Source organism: Pundamilia nyererei, unplaced genomic scaffold (assembly GCF_000239375.1).
Source record: "Pundamilia nyererei isolate P.nyererei 1_Seehausen unplaced genomic scaffold, PunNye1.0 scaffold00051, whole genome shotgun sequence".
Taxonomy (NCBI): domain Eukaryota; kingdom Metazoa; phylum Chordata; class Actinopteri; order Cichliformes; family Cichlidae; genus Pundamilia; species Pundamilia nyererei.
Window position 1 is genome coordinate 2,214,516 of NW_005187452.1, and position 21,720 is coordinate 2,236,235.

Below are 21,720 nucleotides of genomic sequence, written 5' to 3' on the forward strand. Positions count from 1 at the left end.
CCCCCCCAACCTTGAATAACTTAATTGCAGATATTTACATTAAGTTCATTTACTGACAGTGATGCAGTCTTTTTTCCTTCTGAGGGTCGTACACACTTAAAACTTGCAATGCACTATTACTTCAGTGGGTTGCTAGCATTTAGTGAACATTACAAATTGTCTATCAACAGATAAGAACACTATCTTGTTGTGCTTTGCCAGTGTTTGTTAGTGTCACCACTGCGTGATATTATTTTATTGGTGTTTTTATAAGAAAAAGTCTCTGCTTTATAAGAAAGCAGAGACTTTTTCTGCTTTTTTGTTTATATTTTAGTTTTTCATGTTTTTAAAGAAGTGCATTTTTGAAGAACTTTGCTCTGTTGCCTTCTCAACATCTTTCTGTTACACTTGACTGATTCTGTCCTTTAACATAACTCACTGCCTTCGACAGCACTTTCGTCTTCTTAACATCTCCACCCTTCCCCCACTCTCTTCAGGTACGGTGGACGAAGACAGCAGGCAGTGCGTCAGACAAGTTCCAGGAAACATCCATCTACAATGAGACACTACGCATTGAGGGCATCCAGAGGGTGCAGGGAGGTCGCTACTACTGCAAGGCTGACAACGGGGTGGGGGTGGCTGCCATCAAGTCCATCCGTGTAGATGTGCAGTGTAAGTGGGCAGGGAGAAAAAGAAAAAAAAAATGCTCCTTCCACTTCAAGACCACAGCTGACTTTCACTACAGCTATTCCCACCGTTAGAAAAGATCAAGATGGGGAGAGATGGAAAGATTGCAAGAGGAAAGATGAAAGACTGATTGGATGGATGATGAGATTTCAGGTGGGAATGGCTTCCAAGAGTATCTGATGAATTATAGGTGGGTGGATGAAGTCGGATTAGGGGGAGGGGTGATAGATCAAACAGACCTGTAGCATTGGGATACTATTGATAAGAATGCGCAACACATTATTTCATTGAGATATTAGCCATAGGCTTGGGTTATAGAGGACACATTGGGACAACAGTGGACAGTTTACTCCACCAATAAAGGTAAATAAGGTAGGAAGGGGAAAAGGCGTTTTTTGTCAGATACTCTTGGGGAAATGTGAAGTCTGTGGCACATATCAAGAGTTTAATAACAGTTAGTCCAGGCAGTACGGGCTCCCTAACACAATGTTTCTCAACTAACAAATGTCATGAACTCAAACAGGGTAAGAGAGGAAAAGTAACATCTACAAAATCACATTATTGGCTGCTTAGTCTAAGATGCCCTTAAAGTTTCTTGATATTTTTTAAATATCCTCTAACTTGCCAATGCCAGCCACAAATGCCAACCAGCTTATCATTCAGAGATGACCTCTCCTTTTTTGACCTTCTTTGACCTGTCCTTGCAGACTTCAGTTTTACAATGGGACTTATTAGACTGTATCTTGAAAAAAGGTACTAGGCAAAGGTGCAAAATTCTGCCTCAAAGTCTACTTCAGTTCTGCTTCAAGGCTTAAGCAGGTAACAGACATTTTTGAGAGTGACACTCCAATGTTGAAGTGGTTTAACCTGAAACACTGTACAACATTTTTAAGATCTGTTGCAGTCAAATAAAAATAAATGTATGCTGGAACTGGAGAAAGAAAACAACTGTGAAAGGCCATGTAACGCCAGGACTGCGTGCTATTTGTGCATCCACAGTAATTGATAAAATTCACTTATCTCAACATGTTTGTTGAGATAAGAGCACAATAACATGATCCAAGGCCACTTAAATGTGACTTCGGTCCATGTTCCATCATCTATTTTTATGAAAAAAAAATGCTTTTGAAATATTATCTCATGCAGCCAAAGTTAGTATCAGCTTCTGGAAACACTTTGTTGTGCCTCCTTAAATGTTAAGGTTAACAGCACTGCAACATTACCTCACAAAAAATGTTGATATCATTTACTTACTAATACTCAGAAGAGAATATTATTGATGATTTCAGAAATATTTATAAATTTTGTTTTCTAACCCCCCCCCTCCCATTGCCCAACTTTGACTGTTTAGATGCAGCATTGTGTTGTAGGGGTCCCGTGCTGCTGCCTGTTTCACTGCCCCACTGTCCCAGTGAGTCAAGGGTCAGGTCATGGTGACAGGTTGATTGAAATGCAACTACATACTCAACACATCAATACTGTTATCCACTTTTATTCTTTCCTGGCATCTTAAAATCCTTATCCATTTGTTATGGCTTCTTACTGCATAAATAGTGTCTTTCTTCATTGATTTAATCATTTTGATGGTGGGTTTATAGACTAATAGAAAGAGGCTGATCTTAAGAGAAGACCCTATAATGTAACGCATCCATTACCTGCCTTTCTTTTGCTTAGTTCAGCTCTTTTTTTTTCCTTCTTGGTTTGCAGGGCATTATGTCTACCTCCTTCAGTGCAAATTCCCAAATTATTTCACCTGTGCACTCACACAAATACACACATCTACAGACACACACACATACATATTCGCACCATGCTTGTCCCTGTAGAATTTGTCGCTTACCCACAACCCTGGCTCAGCCTCTTAATGGGGCTCTCCCTCCTCCCTCCTTGTTCAGTCCCCCTTTCAGCTGATAGTGTTAGTTCTCCCCAGGCACTAGCTTGGCCCCTGCTGGGGAGCTGGTAATTGCAGGGGGCTTGGGTAGTAAACAGGTTGCATTGTGAGTGTAGTTGTGACAGGAGCTCTGTGAAGCTAACCAGCTCTGACGGCCAATGCTTGTTCAATTCCCCTTCCCCCATGCTGCGTTAGACCCAGCGGCAATCAGCCAAGCTTCCTACACAGGGCAACTTTAGTGCTAGAACGATGTAACAATTAGCCCAGGCTACTGGGGGGAAAAAAGGAAGAGAGATATATGAAAGTCGAGGTGAAGATGGATGGGAGAGAGAGAAAGGGGGTTCGAAAGAGGAAGGAAGGAAGGAAGAGGGACAAGCAGGGACGAAACAAGGAACAGCAACCATCTAGGTTTACTGTTTGCGTGATATGAAAAATCCTTAAAGGTCCTGCATGGAGGTCAGTTGGAAAGAGGAAGAACCCCCCCCCCAAAAGTATATTTTATGTATATAAATGCATGCATGGCTAGCAAATTAAATGACACAGTGTGGTTGGTTCGTATGAAGCTGAGCCATTTTCCATCAGAACTTGGAAGTAGATCATATTCTTCTTAGAACAGATACTAAAAGTTACTGCAGCTTGGCACAGTGTATGATTCACATTAGTTTTATATATACCAATGTATTCAGTGACCCCTTATGCACTTCGGATACAAGACTGGGCTGATATTTCAGGCAGATAAGTTTTTCTATCTAATGTAAAAGTGTCTCTTGAGTAACTAAATGAACTGGCACCCACTAAAAATGTTTTTATAATAGATAATTAACTATAGTGCCAATATAGTGCAGAGGGATTGCTATGATCATAGCTATTAAAAGAAAAAGAAATCAAACACATAATCTTAAATGAATTTTAGTTATCACTATGACTGCTGCTTACTTTGCCAGAATCAGCAATACTTAGTGTTGCCAAAATTTGGATTTTGTAGCTCTAAACCGCTTACAAGATTGCAGCTGGTGGTAAACACAAGAGACAGGTTCAAATAGGTCATGTCAAAAAATGAATAAGAGACATTGCAAATGTCTCTTATTCTGGGGTTTTAATGTCTGGGTTTTTTTCTAAAGAAATGATGCATAAGAACCAGAAGGGTTTTAGATTTGTAGTCCCAGCAGGAAGAACGAAACTGTAGAAAAAGGAAACACAGTGACACTTCTTATCTTGTTTACCACTGCCTTTGCAGTGTCTGAGAAAGAAAGAGTGCACACAGTGTGAGAACACTGACCTGGATCCTGCCTATTGGGTTTGCAGGTCAGATCATAGTTACCTAAAGAGTACTTGACCTTTCTTGGTAAAAATGAACAGTGGAAAGCTGAGGTAGTGGTGAGTGATTGCAGTCAAATAGATTCTATTATTATGGTGGCCAAATTTCCGCTGAAATAATGGGGAAGAAAGGAAGGACGAAGAATAACAAAAAGATGGAAAAGAATGAGACAGATGGAAAGAGAAGCCAAAAGACAAATGAAGGCATTAAAAAGGAGGAATGGAATTTGTGAAGGGAAATGAGAGTAGAGAGCCATGTGCATTAGATGCACTTGTGCTTTTCAATTTGGATGGCTCCAAGAGACCGGTTATTGGACTAGAGAAGCGGTCCCCAACCTTTTTTGCGCCACGGACTGGTTTATGCCCGACAATATTTTCACGGACCAGCCTTTAAGGTGTCACGGATAAATACAACAAAATAAAACTAGTACCGGTACCGAAAAAAAATGATTTATTCATAACACACGTAAAAACAATAACAAAATAACGCTGAAAATCGATAAAAACCCTGAAAACCATATATTTCAGACCTGAGCGTCAACTCTCGCGGCCCGGTACCAAACAACTCGCGGACCGGTACCGGTCCGAGGCCCGGGGGTTGGGGACCACTGGACTAGAGGGTAGAACAGGTTGTTACCTGTACAGGGTGCAAACAAGAGATTTAGCTGTCCCCCTCTCCATCTCTCAGTCATAAAACTGATCTTATCCTCCGTGTCTCAGCTGTTTTGAAACAGCTTTAAGATGTTTTTAAAATGGAGTGACCAAACACTGCTCTTCATATTCACTCTTACCTTTTATTTGTCACATCTTCCTCTTTCTCCTCTTCTTCCCCCATCTTTCATGTTCTTACCCTCCTTGTTTTTTCTTCCTCCTGCTTCCTGCACACTTACTGCCTTCCTCCATAAACTGCACCAGTGAATGATGGAACAATGTATGTGTATGTACGTGTGTGTGTGCGTGCAAGCACACATCTGCATGCGTGCATGGGTGGATGTGTACATATGCAGTAAATCTGCTGGTGTCTTTCTCCACTCAGCTGTGAGGCTAAACCAAACACAGCAGTCTCTGGTTGTAGGTCATTTACTCAAATGTAGATTTAACGTTAGTTTCATGGAGGCATGCAAGAAGTGCTCACACATGCAAACACAACCCCTTGCTTGTTACTTATTTATAGGCAGCACATGCACATTTTTTTAAATTTACATAAATAAACGTGCACTGATGCATGCAGGAACATGTACGCACTTGCAGGTATAGTGTGAGAGTGAGATGAACAATAATAAAGTGGCCAGAAAGTAAATGGAAACTTATGGAGTGACCGCACATATACAATATTCTAGTTAAAATAAAAGGCTTTTTTCTATCATAATCTCTTTGCAGTTGTGTTAATTGATCCCTTATATAGTTTTTTCCTTTGTCAAATACATGTGAAGCATGGGCTATTCCTTTCTGCTGCCAGTCTTCTCGTTCCCACTTCCACAAGGGGGGCACATTAATCTTTGCAATCTTTACATTAATTAACTGCCACTTAGTTATTCTAATACTCTCCACACAGCAACACACCATCCACCAATTAGCCATTAGCGCAAACAACCTCCTTTCCTTCTCAGACCTCCACCACAACTGGGTCACTCAAATCAAACTGCACACCATTGATCTGGCACCCTAACCACCGAGACAGTGGGGCAGTGAGCAGGCGGGGTTTAACTTTGCGTAGCCTCTACTGATGGGATGGACTTGGTTCAGAAACCCAACTGGTGATATGTAGATAGAATCTGTGAAAAGTATTTTTGTTTAGATCAGATCAAAGGATACGTGGACCTATTTCTCTCTTTAGGATACGCCAAGGTAAGTGGAAAACAGCAAGTGTTGAGTTAATCATGATGATCATATAGTGATGTCCGTAATTATGCTGATGACGTTTATGTGGATGGCAATGTGGTTACAGCAGGGATGAGGATCATGATACTGATCCATTGGCAGGGGAATATTGCTTCTCTTTGTTGTTTCTCTTGCTACTGTTAATCCCTTATTGATGTCCAATCACACACCATCTCCATTAATTCTATTTTAATATATCGCATGCTACTGAGGTAAGTGGAAGTTACTGTACTTCAGAAGTGGCAAAAATACATTTCTACCAGGCATCTATCTCTTTGCCCAGCTACCCTCAACTCATCTCATATTAATACCATAATAAAATACCTATAATACAAAAGAATACAAACTTTATTTCAACTTAAATTGTAATTTTACATAACATACTCAGCTTGAACATCTGTCACGTTGAACACAAACAGAGAAAACCAACCATTTATATTGTGAGCTCCAGTAGAGTTTGTGTACAGGCTGTGATACTGCTCTGTAAGTCATTCCTCTTTATGGATTTAAATATTTCAATTTTTCAATACTACATGAACTATTATGGATGGTTTCCTACTCTTAGACAGTAGAAAGCTAGTATAAAGGTGGAATTCAGGGAATCGAATTAACATCGCTGGCTTAAATATAAATTAATGTCTGCCAGTCTTGATTTAACCTAACAAAGCTTCTCTGCGTCCATCCAACATGGTGCATTACTGTACTACTACTTTTACCTGCATGGTATCTATATGTTGTGTTCATTTTGAATTTAAGCAGAATGTTACAACTAAATCCAAGTGATCAACATTAAACCTCCTCTTCAGAATACTTTCCAGAGAAAATGACAAATCCTGTGGCAGACTCAGCAGTTACTGTGTAAGTCAATGGAGTGTGAAACCATGAGTTTCTAAATCCGCATGAGTCCTTTAACAACTTTGGCAGTTATCACTAATAGTTGCCAATAGTTGTGCGTGTCAAGAGATGAATAGATGAACTTCTGAATCTGTATTTTTCACAATGATACCCCCCCCACACACACACACACACACACACACACACATATTGTCACACATAAGTAGTAGGCTAGGTGGTCAGTTGATCCCTGTTGAAATTCTTCTATCACAATGTTTGCTCTATGGTTCAGGGTGATGAGGTTTGGGCTGAAGAAATAGAAATTGGCAGGAGCCCTGCTGGTGAAGTAAGGGAAAGCATACAGGTATAGTACTTTTTAATACTGGTTGCATGCACACACTTTTACCAGTCAATAACTGAACTGTGGTCTACACAGAGAGACAGAGTGAAGCAGAAACAGGCAGTTTAAAGGAAACTTTGACCTTTCAGTCAGATTAAAGTTGAAGCCACAGGGTGAATCATGGGCCCACCACACCACTGTCTGAGTCACACAGTGTAGTAAGCTCACACAAACTTTCTTCCTTTGCTCATCATCTCTTTCATATCTCTCTCCATGTGTTCCTCCCTTTCTTACTTTTCCCGTGTCTCTGTGCCACTCTGTACTCCTCCCACAGCTTGTTATTACTCTTGGTTGCTTTTTCTGTAGTGATGGTATATACCATAGAATTCACTTTCTCAAGATATAGTGAGTGGGACTTCTTGGGAAAAACAAAAAGTTAAATAAAGTTACAGAAAGGGCTATACAGTGTCTCCCCCCTCTTAGATCTTCACAATAACTGAATATATCCTCTTACACTTGCAATATATATTTCTGATTGTGCATTTTTGTGATTTCCCTTGCCTGTTTGTGTTTTCTACATCAGGGCAGCCTAGCCTCTGCGGGAAATCCATCTCGTACTTGTTTTTTGTTAGTTTCATACACTCTGCTTTTCTTATCCATTCTCTTTCTATGAAGGAGTGGTAAATTTTTTCCCACTGTTATTGAAGGGCCGTATTTTGATATATAGTTTATAGCTTTTTAAAATTATGTTTTTTACTTTCACTCTGATTTTCTAAGGCTGAATTTGATGTGATAGTTAGAGGAAGTACTTTAAAGGTGACCAAGTCAGTTTGTTTTAATCCAAAAACTTTGCATGGTCTTGATGAAAATGTATCCTGAGAAAAGTAATTTAAAAAGTATTTATTGATAATGTTCGTCACTGAACAATCTGTGATCAGTTTGCACTGGTAGTAAATATACTATGTACTGTATATTCCACAATGAAACACAGCGCCAAATTCAGCCCATTGGTATTATGTGAACTTTGGTCTGGGTCAAAAGTCAAAATTATGTTGTTTTGGAGTTACTTGTTTATGTCTATATTTTTGCAGCCAATACTGACAGCTACCCATTTCTAATAAACAGCTTATTATAAAACAGCTTATTATAAAAACAAAACCTCTGCTGCACACTAGAATCTGTGCAGTGGGATGCTGCTTTTTTTTTAGAGAGAATGTCTCCCATTAGTGGGTATTACTTGGATCGCTCTTATGTTATTTAATAAATCTAAAATTGCTGCTGGCTCTACATTAACATTTTCAGTCCAACATTAGATGGGGTCTTCAGGGATTATTTTGTCTGTGGCTGAAGTTGAAATCTGGCTTCACAGTTTTGGTCTGATTAGCTAGAAAATAGGTATTATGATGAAACGTTAAGGATGCATCATTTTGATCTGTGAGGTAAAGATCATTGATATTTAAGGAGTCTGTTTTTATCTTCTTTCTGTAACCTAACCCTAACCCATGACATGTTCCTTTATCTGTGTGTATCTACTGCATTTTGCGTGTTATGATCCATGTTTTCTTCCAGCAATATGTATGGATTAGGGATGACACCTTATAATACCTTTATATATATATATAAAAATTCTGAAATCAGCTATGTTATATAGATTAAAGTGTTTGAAATGTTATATAATAGTGTCTGTTGCCACATCACTAATTTAAAAGAGATCACAAGATCTTTATTATTATTATTATTATTATTTATTTATTTAGTTATTTTTGCCCCTTGTATGTATGAAATGTATGAGAAAGAAGATGTGGATCTCCGTGTTGTGTTTACTCATAGTTAGTTTGGTGGATACCGTACATTCTGGCATACACAAATCCTAGCCTTAGACCTGACATTGCAAGCTTTACCTCGCCTCACAAGTTTATTTTTAAGTGATCGATAGCCAGGTTAAAACGTCATCCCCAGTTAAAGAATTGAACTCAACATTCACACTGTGATTCACATTGCTGTCAAATATCTGGGACAGTGAGTACCAAAGGCTACATTCTTAAAAGTAAAAATGTTCCACTTAAGTGATATATAGTGCTTCTGTGCAGTAGCTCAATGAGTTTAATTTGGTGCTAACACTGCAGGGTTAGGGGTCTAGTTCCCATTGGGCTTATGTGCCAAAAATATATCAAGACAGCTCTTTAGATTAAACCATCTAGCAAACTGCCTAGAGTTCAGGTGTAATACAATATGCTTAGTATGTTATTTTGTATTTTATAAGCTCATTATAATTTTCTAATATAAGTGAGATTATCAAGTGTGTAGGTATCGTGAACTGCCAGCATTCCCCAGTGTCAAGGGTAAATAATGTGTAGCACCTTTCAGACACACTCATTTATGGTCATGTGAGAGCATTTGAACATGGCTACTTCATGTCTAAATTAGCATACTAATGATTTTTTAATTGCTTTTAGTGTCTTGCATTCTCAAGCTCTCACACTAATGTGATGCAAGCCTGAGACTGGCTTATAGAAAATATTTTCTTTCTGCAAATATGATAAAGTCTAAACGTTTCACCACCGGCTACAAAATCATGAAAGAGCAAAAAAGAAACTCTGTGTGCACCTTTGGTTGACAGATAGACTTATCTGAAATTAACAAACACCTTTCATTAAAGTTGACTTTTCCCTTGTTCACTTGGCTCTGCAATAAAATGTATATAAAAAAACAACTTTAGGTTGTGTTGGGGTCTGATAATATGCCATGCCATGGTCTGACTGTATTTGATTAGAAGTAAATATACTTAAAGGGAACATAAAACACTATATGTATGAAGGCTAATTTACACTGGAACCCTACTCTCAAAAACTGACATTATTTAGCCCCTTTGTTTTCCACTGAGTTATCAATTCTGTCACTAGTTAGGTTTACATTAGTTTATATTAGCTATTTACCAATGTAAACCAACCAACAAGGTGATGTCACGTTCTGTACTGGCACAAGATGGTGTTAAACATGTTTTAAAAACTTTAACTTTAAGCTCTTTTTTCTTAAATGCAGCTTCACAGACAGACTTAAATCTATCGGTTTTTGACAGCAGGGCTCAATAGTGTAAATTAGCCTTTAAATATGTAGTGTTTCATGTCCACTTTAACATTCAGTTTTATTATCCAACTGTTTGAAGTTTTAGATCCATGTTTTGATTTCTTTATTATTATGCTTGTTTTCTTGTGATGTAACGGAGTCTTTGATTTCTTGGAAGGTTTTTTGTGTATGTTCTAGATTTTCCTAGTGAAAAGTCGTTACTGTGCAATCCTGTGTTTTGGTTCATGTTTCCAGTGATGGACTATTTTTCTTTTGTTGTTATTGTTCTTGTAGTATTTGGGTTTTGTTTTTTGGTTTCTATTCTACTATTAGCTTGCAATTCCTCATTTTGTATCTACTGTAGCTTCACTTACTACTTTGAGGTTCTTAATTGTGTGTTCAGCCCCTGTCTTATTTCAGGATTCATGTCCCAGTCACATTGTGTTGGGGTGTTTCTCATTTCACTATTAAGGCTATTTTTCAGCTGTGTCTGATTTTAGAATTACTCCCTCCTGTCAGTCTTTCCTGATTGTTTTCACCTGTGCTATGTGTTCAGCTGTGTTTTGTTCACCACCTGTTTCCACAGTGTCCTCCAGCCCTTATTGCCTTTGTCAGATAGCCTGTTTTAGTGCATGTGTTTTTAGTATTCTTAGCATTTTGGCACTTGGTTAAAGGTTACTTTTCTTCTGGAAAAAAAAAAACCTTGTCGATCAAGGTGTACTATGAAACAAGTGCAACATAGCTAGTATTTGTGTTATGTGGCCCGACAAAACCTAAAACTCCAGTTGGAGATAAGCAATATCATGACTATGGTTGTCAACTTTCTTTCATAATCGAGTCATTTGATGTGTCATGTCAGGGATCAACTGAGCCCCGCCTACTCAAATATGAGACATTATCAGAGGAATAGGGGTTAGACATCTAAGCAAAATAGTTTGCACTCATCTGCAACTTTGATAAGATACCCCTCAACAGGTTGCATTTATAAAATACGTTCCGTCAGCACCTAAAGCTTATTCTAAACAAAAGGATTAGCAAAAATGTGGTGCTTCCAGCTGGTTTTAAATCAAAAATCCAAACAAGATATTTCCACCCACTTTCGAACTGAACAATAATATTACAAGGAGGTGAAGGTTTGTTAGTTACCTCCATCTGTTTTAAAAGTTGTTCCTCTGGGTTTATGCAACAAATGACAACAGGGAGTACACCTGTGAGTCTTTCCATTAAAATACTCAGTGACTTTGGGACAGGAATCAATTGCACATGGTGTTGTGTTTTTCACTTATCTCAGGTGAAACTGGACCCAGTCACGGTCTGTAAGCTACAGTTTAACTATGGTGTAATTTTATTCACTAAACTTACATCAAATGTTGGATTTAGGATGCTTACTTGTCAAAGAAACATATAAAAACTGGCAAGAAAACACAGTTTACCTGAACAGTATATACCATAGAAAGGACAATGGCCAGACTGCTTTGAGCTAATTAGGTAGATAGAAGAAGCAACTCAGATAACCAGTTATTACAACAAAAGTGTGCAGAAGAACATATCTGAAATCAAAAACCATCAAACCTTTCAGCAGATGGGCTATAGCAGCAGAAGCCCTCACCATGTGCCACTTCTATCAAGTCAAAACATGAAACCGAGATTACAATTCATGCGAATCACCTCACCAAAATCAGACAATAGAAGATTGACAAAACATTACCTGGTCTGATGATTCTCGATTTGTGCTGTGACATTCAGATGACAGGGTCCAAATTTGACATGGGTATCACTGCTGAATTATTTATAGTGTGAAAAAAATACATACTTCTGATCCCCGTTGTCGACGGTATGAAGAGAAGTCATCCAGCACTTGCTATATACAGTAACCAAACGCTGTAGCCAAATGGTGTCTCTCACTACATGAGGTTCTGAGTTTTAAGGTTCATAGATTAATAGCAAAATAACATGTTTTTTAAAAACTTGTTGGTATTTTTACACATAGTCCTGTAAAGGGCTTTTATTATACAGATTTTCTTTTGAGTTTAGCGCCAGGTAAAACAAATGTCAGTAACATTCAGTTTTCTTATGTATCCTTAGTAATTCCATCTGAAAAGAAATCCATGTATAGCTGTACAAAAATATAGCAAATATGACCCTAGAATGTAATTAATTAAAAAGTGGTAGTGTCCAAGGATGAGGGCGATGTTTTTTATTTTTTTATTATATTATACGGTATACACTACACAGAGAAATAGACGTGGATTTTGGTCATGTTCTCTGCTTTCTGCATTTCAAAGATTCGCATTACTTCTGTTTAACCTCCAGTCAAATATGCAAATTAAATAATTTGACTCACCATATGAAGTAAAGCACACCTACATCATATGGAACTAGCCTATTCACTCCGAATTCCCATTTGATCTTCATAACAAGCAGAATATTATTATTATCACCTCCACTGCTACCACATTATCATCACATCCTTGTCGGATCCCATTTCAGAACTAATATGATGGAATACTAAGGTAGAGTTCACAACCAGTCACATACAGCATATCCACAGTGTTTTTTCAAAGAAATGAGCTCGACACAGATACTGAACATGTCCTGAAGTCTATTTGTAAGCAAAAGAGACATCCTGTATATCTATTCTTTCTGAGAAAATGAATTGTACAGTATGTGCAGACAGGTAAATGTGTGTGTCAGTGTATGTGCTCGACAGTCCTCCTGCACCTGTTTTGCATACTATTGTCATAAGAGTCTTTCTATCAAATCTAATTTAGTCTCATAGTGCATTGTGGGTTTTTTTTTGACTCAACACGCAAAGATGTTCCATAGATATATGAAGGCATAGCGGTATGAAAAGGTGAAGGAGCTATTGTCCTGCTCCTCATGAATACCTATTTTTGATTAAATTCATCTTTGTGATATTTAAAGTCCTTTTGGTAACAGCAAAGGGGAGAGCTTTCATTCCCTTTCAACATTCAGCTTCAAGGTTTCGTTCATATCTGCTTTATTAGAAAGCTAATTATTAAGCTCAATGTTTATTTGGCCTTTTCTCCCCCTGTGGACCCATGCACAGTGTGTGATTGAACAAAACACCACCATGGGAAAAAAAAACAAACCCTGCACTTTCTTCAAGGTAGGCTAATGCTGTCTTTTTAATAAGTTACAGAATTAAAGGTAATTTGCCATATGTTTGATTGTGGCATGTGACATGAGTAACATGATAAAATAATTTTGTCAAAATTTGAACGTCTCTGCAATAATGGGGAAACTGTGATAACATTCAAAAACAATTTTAAAACAATCGGTAATAACATAAAACACATAATTTACAATCAAATGACTTTCAGATGGTATCTGCATAACAATTACAGTCTATTTTCTTCACCAGCTCTAGCTAATTCTAATCTTTGTTCTCTTTTGGATACATTTTTTAAAAATTACAAAAATATCCATGATGTATTTTGCTAATCACGAAATTCCAAAGATTTTCTAAAATAGATACGGAAGTTAAAGGATGACATTTAAAAAGCTGTAGGAGTGATGTTGGCAAGCCTGCATCTATACACCCTTTAGCATTTCTATATGCTTCTTGCTTCAGAAATGTAAGTTTAACAAGAATGCATGTTAGGTCATTGTTAAATATACTATGCGATTTAACAAAGCTTTCCAAATTAACTATGGCAAAAACAAGATTTAGTTTGACCTGAAATAGCACACCCAAGACACTAGCAGAGCATAGCACTGTATCTCCTCCAAGGAAAATGGGCGACAATCCGCCCATTGTCTCACATTAGGCCTAATTAATTAGCACTTTGCTATGGTATAATTCACTAATAGAAGTTCAGTGACCTTGAAGTTATCTCAGGCAAAGCCAGACCTCTCCTGGGTGTGTTTATAATAAAAATATTGTGCGAGTATTATGGTCAATTATGGTAAGCATTGCTGTATTTATATGTGCATGGGGTGAGGAGGATAGCGCTTGAGTTTGAACACATACTTTATGTAATGACACTACTAGTTATGTTCAAATTGCAGAATGTGAATTTAAGCTTTCTTTAATGCATTCATATTAACTGTATTTACTTTCTGTTTTTCTGGTGTCATTAAAAAAAATATAACGTGTAATCACATGGGAGAACATTTTTTCTTTAATGAAGTTGCTCAGTTGTTACCACATGTGGCATCTTTTGATCATTTTAATTTATAATTTTAATTCCTTTAAACTGTCTTAATAGATGTTCATTGTTTCAAATACACAGGTCTGCCATGTTTACTTCACTAGACAGCAAATACAGATGTTTAATTTCTGAGTAATGGCATAACATTGTAGTCAGAATCTATCCTTTTCTGCAATGCAGTGTGGAAAAGCAATGTTGATGAATAACATTTCAGCATAGTACTCAGAAAATGCACCCTAATCATGTCCCTCTTGGTAATTTTTAGGAGGTGTGGATGTTCTGCCAGTAGAAACTGATGACTCCTGAAAAGAAAAAGGCTTCTTCCAGCCATTTGTTAAATGTATTCAGTTAACGATTCATTTGAACAGGTATTAGTTTCATTGATTTCTTGTACTGACATGTGTGGGCACTGTTACTGCTGTAAATGGTAACAGAAGAGGCTTTCTTTTGACAATTGTGGTTTCCATTTGCCCTTCTCATCAGTCTCCAGTTACCTTTGTAAAGACTGACAGTAATATGAAAGATCTGTTACTAATGGATCGCTATGCTTCTGACAGCCACCGTGGCCTAATTATTTTCCCTTGCTGGCAGACACTGTGTGTGGGCATACGGCTTGAGACATGGATAGTGTGATTGAGTCTTTAACAAAACCTTTGCCTTCAAGCAAAAAGCATCTTCTATAATCTGACATGTGCGTTCCTGACAAGTGCGGTGGTGTCACCTTGATGGTGGAGCATACAGAGACATCAAGAAAGTCACAACTGCAGATAATGGCGTCTCTGTGTCCACAGTTATATGGATCAGACCAACAGGGAAAAGCACTTAAATGTATCCCGTCTTCCTTCTGATCAGCCAAGAGAACAGGATTTTAAAAAATCCTTTCTACTTTAAAAACCTCAAGTAGTTGATCCTGTGTGAGAGTGTTTCTTGTTCCTTGTATCAGTCCTTGTACTGGGATTTATTTATTTTTTGTCACATTACGGATTGCGACATCCACATAAAAAAGTGAATTTACTGTACTTTACATTTCTCAAGAGAGCAACATTTAGTTAAATGCTTGTGATGTAAAATGTTCAATAAGGAACATGTAAAAAGGGGGAATTATCAGTTATATACTATAATATCAACCTCAGCCTGTATAAAAATGTTTTTTGCAAAGGTAACCAATTTAATATTTCCAAAACTTGCAACAACATTTTAGTTTTTATTCAAATTTTATTGATCAGTAATACTATATGCCAAATACAACTTTATAAAATTTCCTTGTCATTAAATGTTCCTAAAAAGAAAAATATTAAAACACTAATTTGTACATTTTTTTATTTCTTTAACAGTCAAAATTCAACACAACATTATTTCTTCTCATCCCTGTTTGTGTTTATTGTATAAATAAAAGTGTAAAGCTATGGATGCAGTAATCAGCATCTAGCTAACACTAAATAAATAAAGCGAGGATAAAGATTTTTGGGGGGTTTTCTGTCAAGTGGAAGGTAATTTCAATTGCAGCATTTCAGTCAACTTGATAAATATCACCAAGCACACAAATTACATCTGGGCAATTTGTCACAAGATGTGTCTGTTAGCTATATGTAATGTTGTGACACTTAATATGTGACACTCAGAGACGGATAAAGGTGTGAGATAGACAGGAGAGAACAGGAATATGAGAGATTATTTTTGATGGTAAGAACTGCTCAGGGGATCTGTAAAAATCATACTTTTAGCCACCACATAGCCTACAAAACTGATTGGCATCAGCTTATGAGATTGACAAAATTACAAAAAAACGCTTGATGGATTGTCGGAGCATTACAGCTACCGTAGTCAGGAGCCTCGCAGAGTAATCCGGGTCCAAACTCTACTTGAGGTCCCAAACTCAAACAAACAGCATCACTGAGAGTAAAAAACTGTCTTTAATAAAATGAGCAGCGTTGCTGCTTTACCAGGTGTAACAATTAAGTTTAACATCCAGAATTTATTAAATTTAACAGAGTTAGAAGTTAGCAGGAAGTTAGCTCACTAGTTTCCACCTATGATGTAGCATGTTCTGACTGAGAGATTAATGAAAAAATTAAAACGTACAGCTCTGCTGTCACTTCCAACATAAATGAAGACAGAAAACTAAACACCAGTGACTTTTGTAGGATTACTGAAGTTGGACTAGCTGGTATATAATGATGTGCTACGTGATCACTAGCGACACAGCTATGTTAGCATAACATAAACACAGTGAAGCTGGAGGATGAATGCTAACCTTTTTCCACTCGATAAAAGTTGATGCGATGGTTCCTGATGGTCAGGGACAAATGGAATCGCATGGCAGGATGCTGTAAACGGACCAAACAGAAGAACAACTGAGTTCATTGACAGTGCACCTTATAATCCGGTGCACTTTATGGTCCAAAAAATATGGTAACCACAGAATGGTAGGCCATGTAAAATCACAGAGCGGATTCACCGTATGCTGAGACGCATAGCGCACAGAGGTTTCTGCAGAGTCACTATGTCAGTATTATTTATTTTTCCTCTAAAAATCAATCATGTTTTTTTTGTTTGAGCAGATTTATGTAAATAATCTGGCAGATCTTCCCAGGTCTAAATTAGGTAAAGCTGATTTTTTTTTCCCCCTGCTTTTCTTTAGCTCATTGTGTTTGTCACATATCAGTGACGTAGGAGACACATATTCCATTTTTGGGACTCTTTCTTTGATCTGCACAAAGTTAATTCATTTAGCAAATTCTGGATTTAATCACTTCTTTTCCAAATAACTGTTATCACTGAATAACGCACTGCTAAAGAGGGACAATTTCCAATGGAGTAGTGAATTTAGCATGCTCGTTGTATTCACAGGCATAACTGCGAATCTTATAAGCATTATATTACAGCATTAATTAGGTCATTTTAACACAGTCTGATCAGAGGTCCCCCAATTAGTGCGACTCGAGAAGTTTCATAGTTTACTTGCAAATCAGCTGTATTTGTCAAGCCAGATGGATGAGCAGATGGAGGTGATGAGCACAAACCACAATGAGCCTGCCATTACTTCCCAGCCATATGCTTAATATGACATGTTACAATTACACTGTCACAATAGAGCCTCGTTTATCCAAATTTCAGGCACCATCTACTCGTATCATATTTCTTTGACACAGCACAATCTAACAGATTCTAATTTTAGATATCAGTTAGATTGTGCTAATGATTTCTCTTAATAAAAGTTTATATAGCAACTGTAATAAGTCAGTGAAAAATCCAAAAGATTCAAATGCATTTCAACAACAAGCTATATTTGATCATAAAGGCAATTCTCAGTTCCCACTGTGGCAGAAACTCTAACTGAGCTACACATATCTTATAGTCAGCATGTGAAGCTAATATATTAATATCTGACCTCTTAAAAGGCTTGTACAGCTATAATTCATGCTTTTATCGAAGCTTCTGGTTTGTTCAGACTATGCTAGGATCTGCTATTCTGGTCATTTTCTCAGTGCATATTTGGACCAGTCACACAATGTTTCTTTTTCCTTTTGGTATACCTTGGAGATTTATGTCAAATATACCTGTCCATATCAAGGACTGAAAAATTACAAGTTTTTGATAGAATGAGTTTATATGCATGTGTATGCATCCATCCATTGAAGACACTGCGTACTTTCTGCTGCTCTGTACAGTTTCCTTACTCTTGGTTCCTGGTGGTTAAGGGTGGTGAGTCATTGATAACATGTGACATTGGTTTCCATGACAGTTTGGGGTCACCTATGCCTCCCACCCCTTTCTACTGAGCTACTACATCACGGTTAATTCAAAGAGCAGACATAGTTGAAGGTTTTGTCAAACGTTACATTTAGATAAAGACAAACGTACATTGTTGAAAGGAGGGTAAAAAAGGACAGGAGCAACAAAGTGACGCATGGAGCATGAGAGATAGAAGATATAGGCTAGAAGATATAGGCTTGGGGATGAAAGGGAAAGAGGAAGACACACTATATGAGCAGAGCCACATTGCAATGTGGAGAACACCTGCAGAGTGGGAAAATGATGCTAAGGCCAAATTATTATAAGACTGAAAAACTAGGAGAACCATTGGGACATTGCCAAAATCACACCAGAGCTTTAGACATTATAAATGGCCAGGAGGAGTTTGGCAAACTGCCATAAAAAAAATAAAGTCACTGTCTCATACATAGTCGAGTAAGGTGAAGCTTTTATATCAGTTTGCAAGGTGGAGACAAGATAAGGAAACTGTGTTTTGCTGATCTGAAAGGCCGACTGCCAGACAATGATAGAGAGACAGGGAGATACAGAGTGGCATAAAAGAATACATCAGACGAAAATATAGTCATGTGTAAATGTATTGCAGTATATCTACTGGCTTAGACCAATAACGACTATACCAATATTCCGAATGTTGAGCTTTATTGTTTTACTTTGTTTTTCCTTTCACTTTATAAAATCAGTTTTTCTTGTATTTGACACAAAATAATTTATTTTGAATGCAGTCTTCGAAAAAAGAATGAAGCATTTATGAGCAAAAAACCCTGGACATAGTGAGTGCACACATAAGATGCAGTATGGTTTAGTTATAATCTGTCCCACAGACCATGAGGAGATAAGAACACTCTACTTGTCCCCATGATTTGGGCGGCTTTATCTAAAATGTGATTTTTGTTTTTTGCCTTTTATTTATTGACTCCTTTATAAAGGAGGTACAATGCAGTGCATGCTTGAAATGATCTTGACCTCACTAGAGGCTCTTGTAGGACAAATTGCTATTTTTCTCTGGAAAAATAACCATTCATTGTAGGTTTTCTGTGGTGCTGTGGTACATCAAAGAAAGAAATAAAAGAAAATAACTGAAATTTAGGCAGGTGGAAATATATAAGGATTCAAGGATCATTGCAACAGTAAATTAATGCAGATTGAAAGTTTTTTTTATCATATTGGTCAAGTATATAAATATATTGGTCGCAGTTCATAAACATTATTACGTAAAGTATGAGTAGCATTTGTCACTCATAAACAATAACAGCAGATATGAGCACATATGGCTTTCATCATCATGCAGTATAATGTCTCTATTTTTATCTGTAAAAAGGCCATCTGTAAATCTAGTTCAAATGTGATAACATGGTAATACCAGGATGTTGCAGTAATTAAGATTTCCAGCTGTCTTTTCAATATCTTCCGGTCAATAAGGCTGATCAGATTTTAGCGGGTCTCTTTTTACTCAACCGTCATCAGTTTGCCAGTATTCACAGCCCCTCTGGGCCATTTATTGACATGGTGGTGGAGGGGGAAGGGTGGTAAAATAAGGTGTAATTTGAGTGTGCAAGGGTGAAAGAAGGTATAACTCTCATCGTACATTATATTCGCTTAAAGCAGCAGTGGAGTGATTTCTGCTCTGGTATGTAGTTGTTCATTTTAGTGATATTAATAATAAATCCTTGCAGACATGGCTAACTCTCTTGCTGGCCACTATTTTTAGTGACATCTGAATGCACTAAGAGATGGAAATGTGGGGGTGTAAACTGAGTAACTGACAGGGAACGTCTCATTTCCATTCCTTTCATTTATTTATTTATTTTATTTATTTTTACTGCCCTCACAGGTAGGATGGCTGTTCAAATTAGCTAACCCCAACTAGCCAAAGACCTATCTAGTTTGGCATCTGTATTCATCAGTGCCATAAGGCCAGGCCCATTTTAATATTATTTTATGGCGGTGGCATTTTTCATCCAGCCACTATCCAATAACTTCCAACTTTTATGGCTTTGCATTTCCCTTCTTTTTCACCCATGTTTTAGCATGCCCCTATATCCTGCTTAAATGATCAACTTTTTACTCTTATTCCCCTGCTCTTTACCTCACTGTTTTCTCACATTTGACTCAATCAGTAGTTTTTGACCCTTTTCTTTTGTATACTTATTTCTTTGTTTTTCTCCACCCTTTTCCTCTCATATTGTCTTTACCCTCCCCTTTTTTCCATTTATGACCAGCTGCAGTGGGCTAGGTAATGAAGGCAGTGTTATAAAGTATGGGACATGCCTTGGGGCAGACTCAGAGCCTGGGTATTGGCAGATAGAAAAATTGAAATAGGATGAGGATGGAGACAGAAGGGCATAGACTGAAGGATTACGTAGAAGGCCATGAAACAGAGAAATGATCCAAGATTAGAAAAATTTAGGAAAACATTAACGCGACAAAGAAAGTCATCGCTAGTATGAAAACATTTTTTTCTCACTTTGCCAGCATTTCTACAAAATCTTGTATAGTCTAAGGCATGGTTTAGACATTTGCAAGGAATCTTTGTAGAGCCTTAAACCTAACCATTGAAGTGGAAAGCATCATTGTCGACATTTGTTTTTTTGTTGTTTTTTTTAATCATTGTCGACATTTATGCTTGTGCTGGTGCAGGTGTTCATTGCCATGTGGTCATGTCCCAGTGCTTTATATGTGATGCTAGCCATAATAGAAACTGTTTTTGCAGAAGTAAACATATTTACTCTCTGTACATGTGTAAATATTTACACATTTAGACTCGAGACAATGACCCCAAAACTGAACGAATATGTGGGTGACATATGTGATCTTTTTTCAGAAGAGTGCAGACCTAGGAACAGCAAAAATACTGCAGAGGACTGTCATGCTTCCAGGCCTCTGGTAGCTTGCTACTGGTGGTTAAGGGTGGTATATATACACTATATTGCGAAACGTATTTACTCACCCATCCAAATTATTGAATGCAGGTGTTCCAATCACTTCCATGGCCTCATGTGTATAATATCAAGCACCTTGGTGTGCAGACTGCTTCTGCAAACATTTGTATATGAATTGGTGGCTCTCAGGAGCTCAGTGATCTCCAACATGGTACCATGATAGGCTGCCACCTGTACAACTAGTCCAGTCTTGAGATGTTCTTACAAGTAAACATTCTACTGTGAACTGTTGGTGGTATTACAACAAAGTGGAAGTAACTGGGAATGAAAGCAACTCAGACAAAAATTGGTAGGCCACATAAAATCATAGAGCAAGGTCAGTGGACGCTAAGTTGCATAGTGTGCAGATATCATCAATATTCTTCATAATCAGTCGCTAAAGACCTCCAAACTTCATGTGCTCTTCAGATTAGCTCAAGCACAGAGAGCTTTATGAAACAGGTTTCCATGGTTGATCAGCTGCATCCAAACCTTACATCACCAAGCACAATACAAACCAGATGCAGTGGTGTAAAGCATACTTCCACTACTCTAGAGTGTGTGGACAAGTCCAGTCCAGTCCAATGAAGGTAGACAAACGAATACTTTTGGCAATACTCATATATATATATATATATATAGTACATCGCTAGATGTAGCGATGTACTATCGCTACATCTAGCTACATCTAGCGATAGATGTAGTCAAAATCTCTATCGTTGGCGATAGAGATTTTGACTGTATCGCTCTATCGCAATAGCGCATGCTGATGATATCATCAAGCTGCGCCTGTTTTAGTCGAAAGCATCGCAGCGGCTAAAACCATTATCATCTGCAAATTATGGCGAGCGACAG

General features: G+C 37.7%; 1 protein-coding gene across 2 annotated transcripts in view; it reads left to right on the forward strand.

Moving 5' to 3' along the window:
• Nucleotides 1-21,720, forward strand: part of mdga1 (MAM domain containing glycosylphosphatidylinositol anchor 1) — a 186,610-nt gene that overhangs the window by 70,271 nt on the left and 94,619 nt on the right. For both annotated transcript variants that reach the window (XM_005733341.1, XM_005733342.1), the window contains exon 4: nt 477-651. In XM_005733341.1, coding sequence (XP_005733398.1) covers nt 477-651 — 175 coding nt within the window. The remainder of the gene's footprint in view (nt 1-476; nt 652-21,720) is intronic.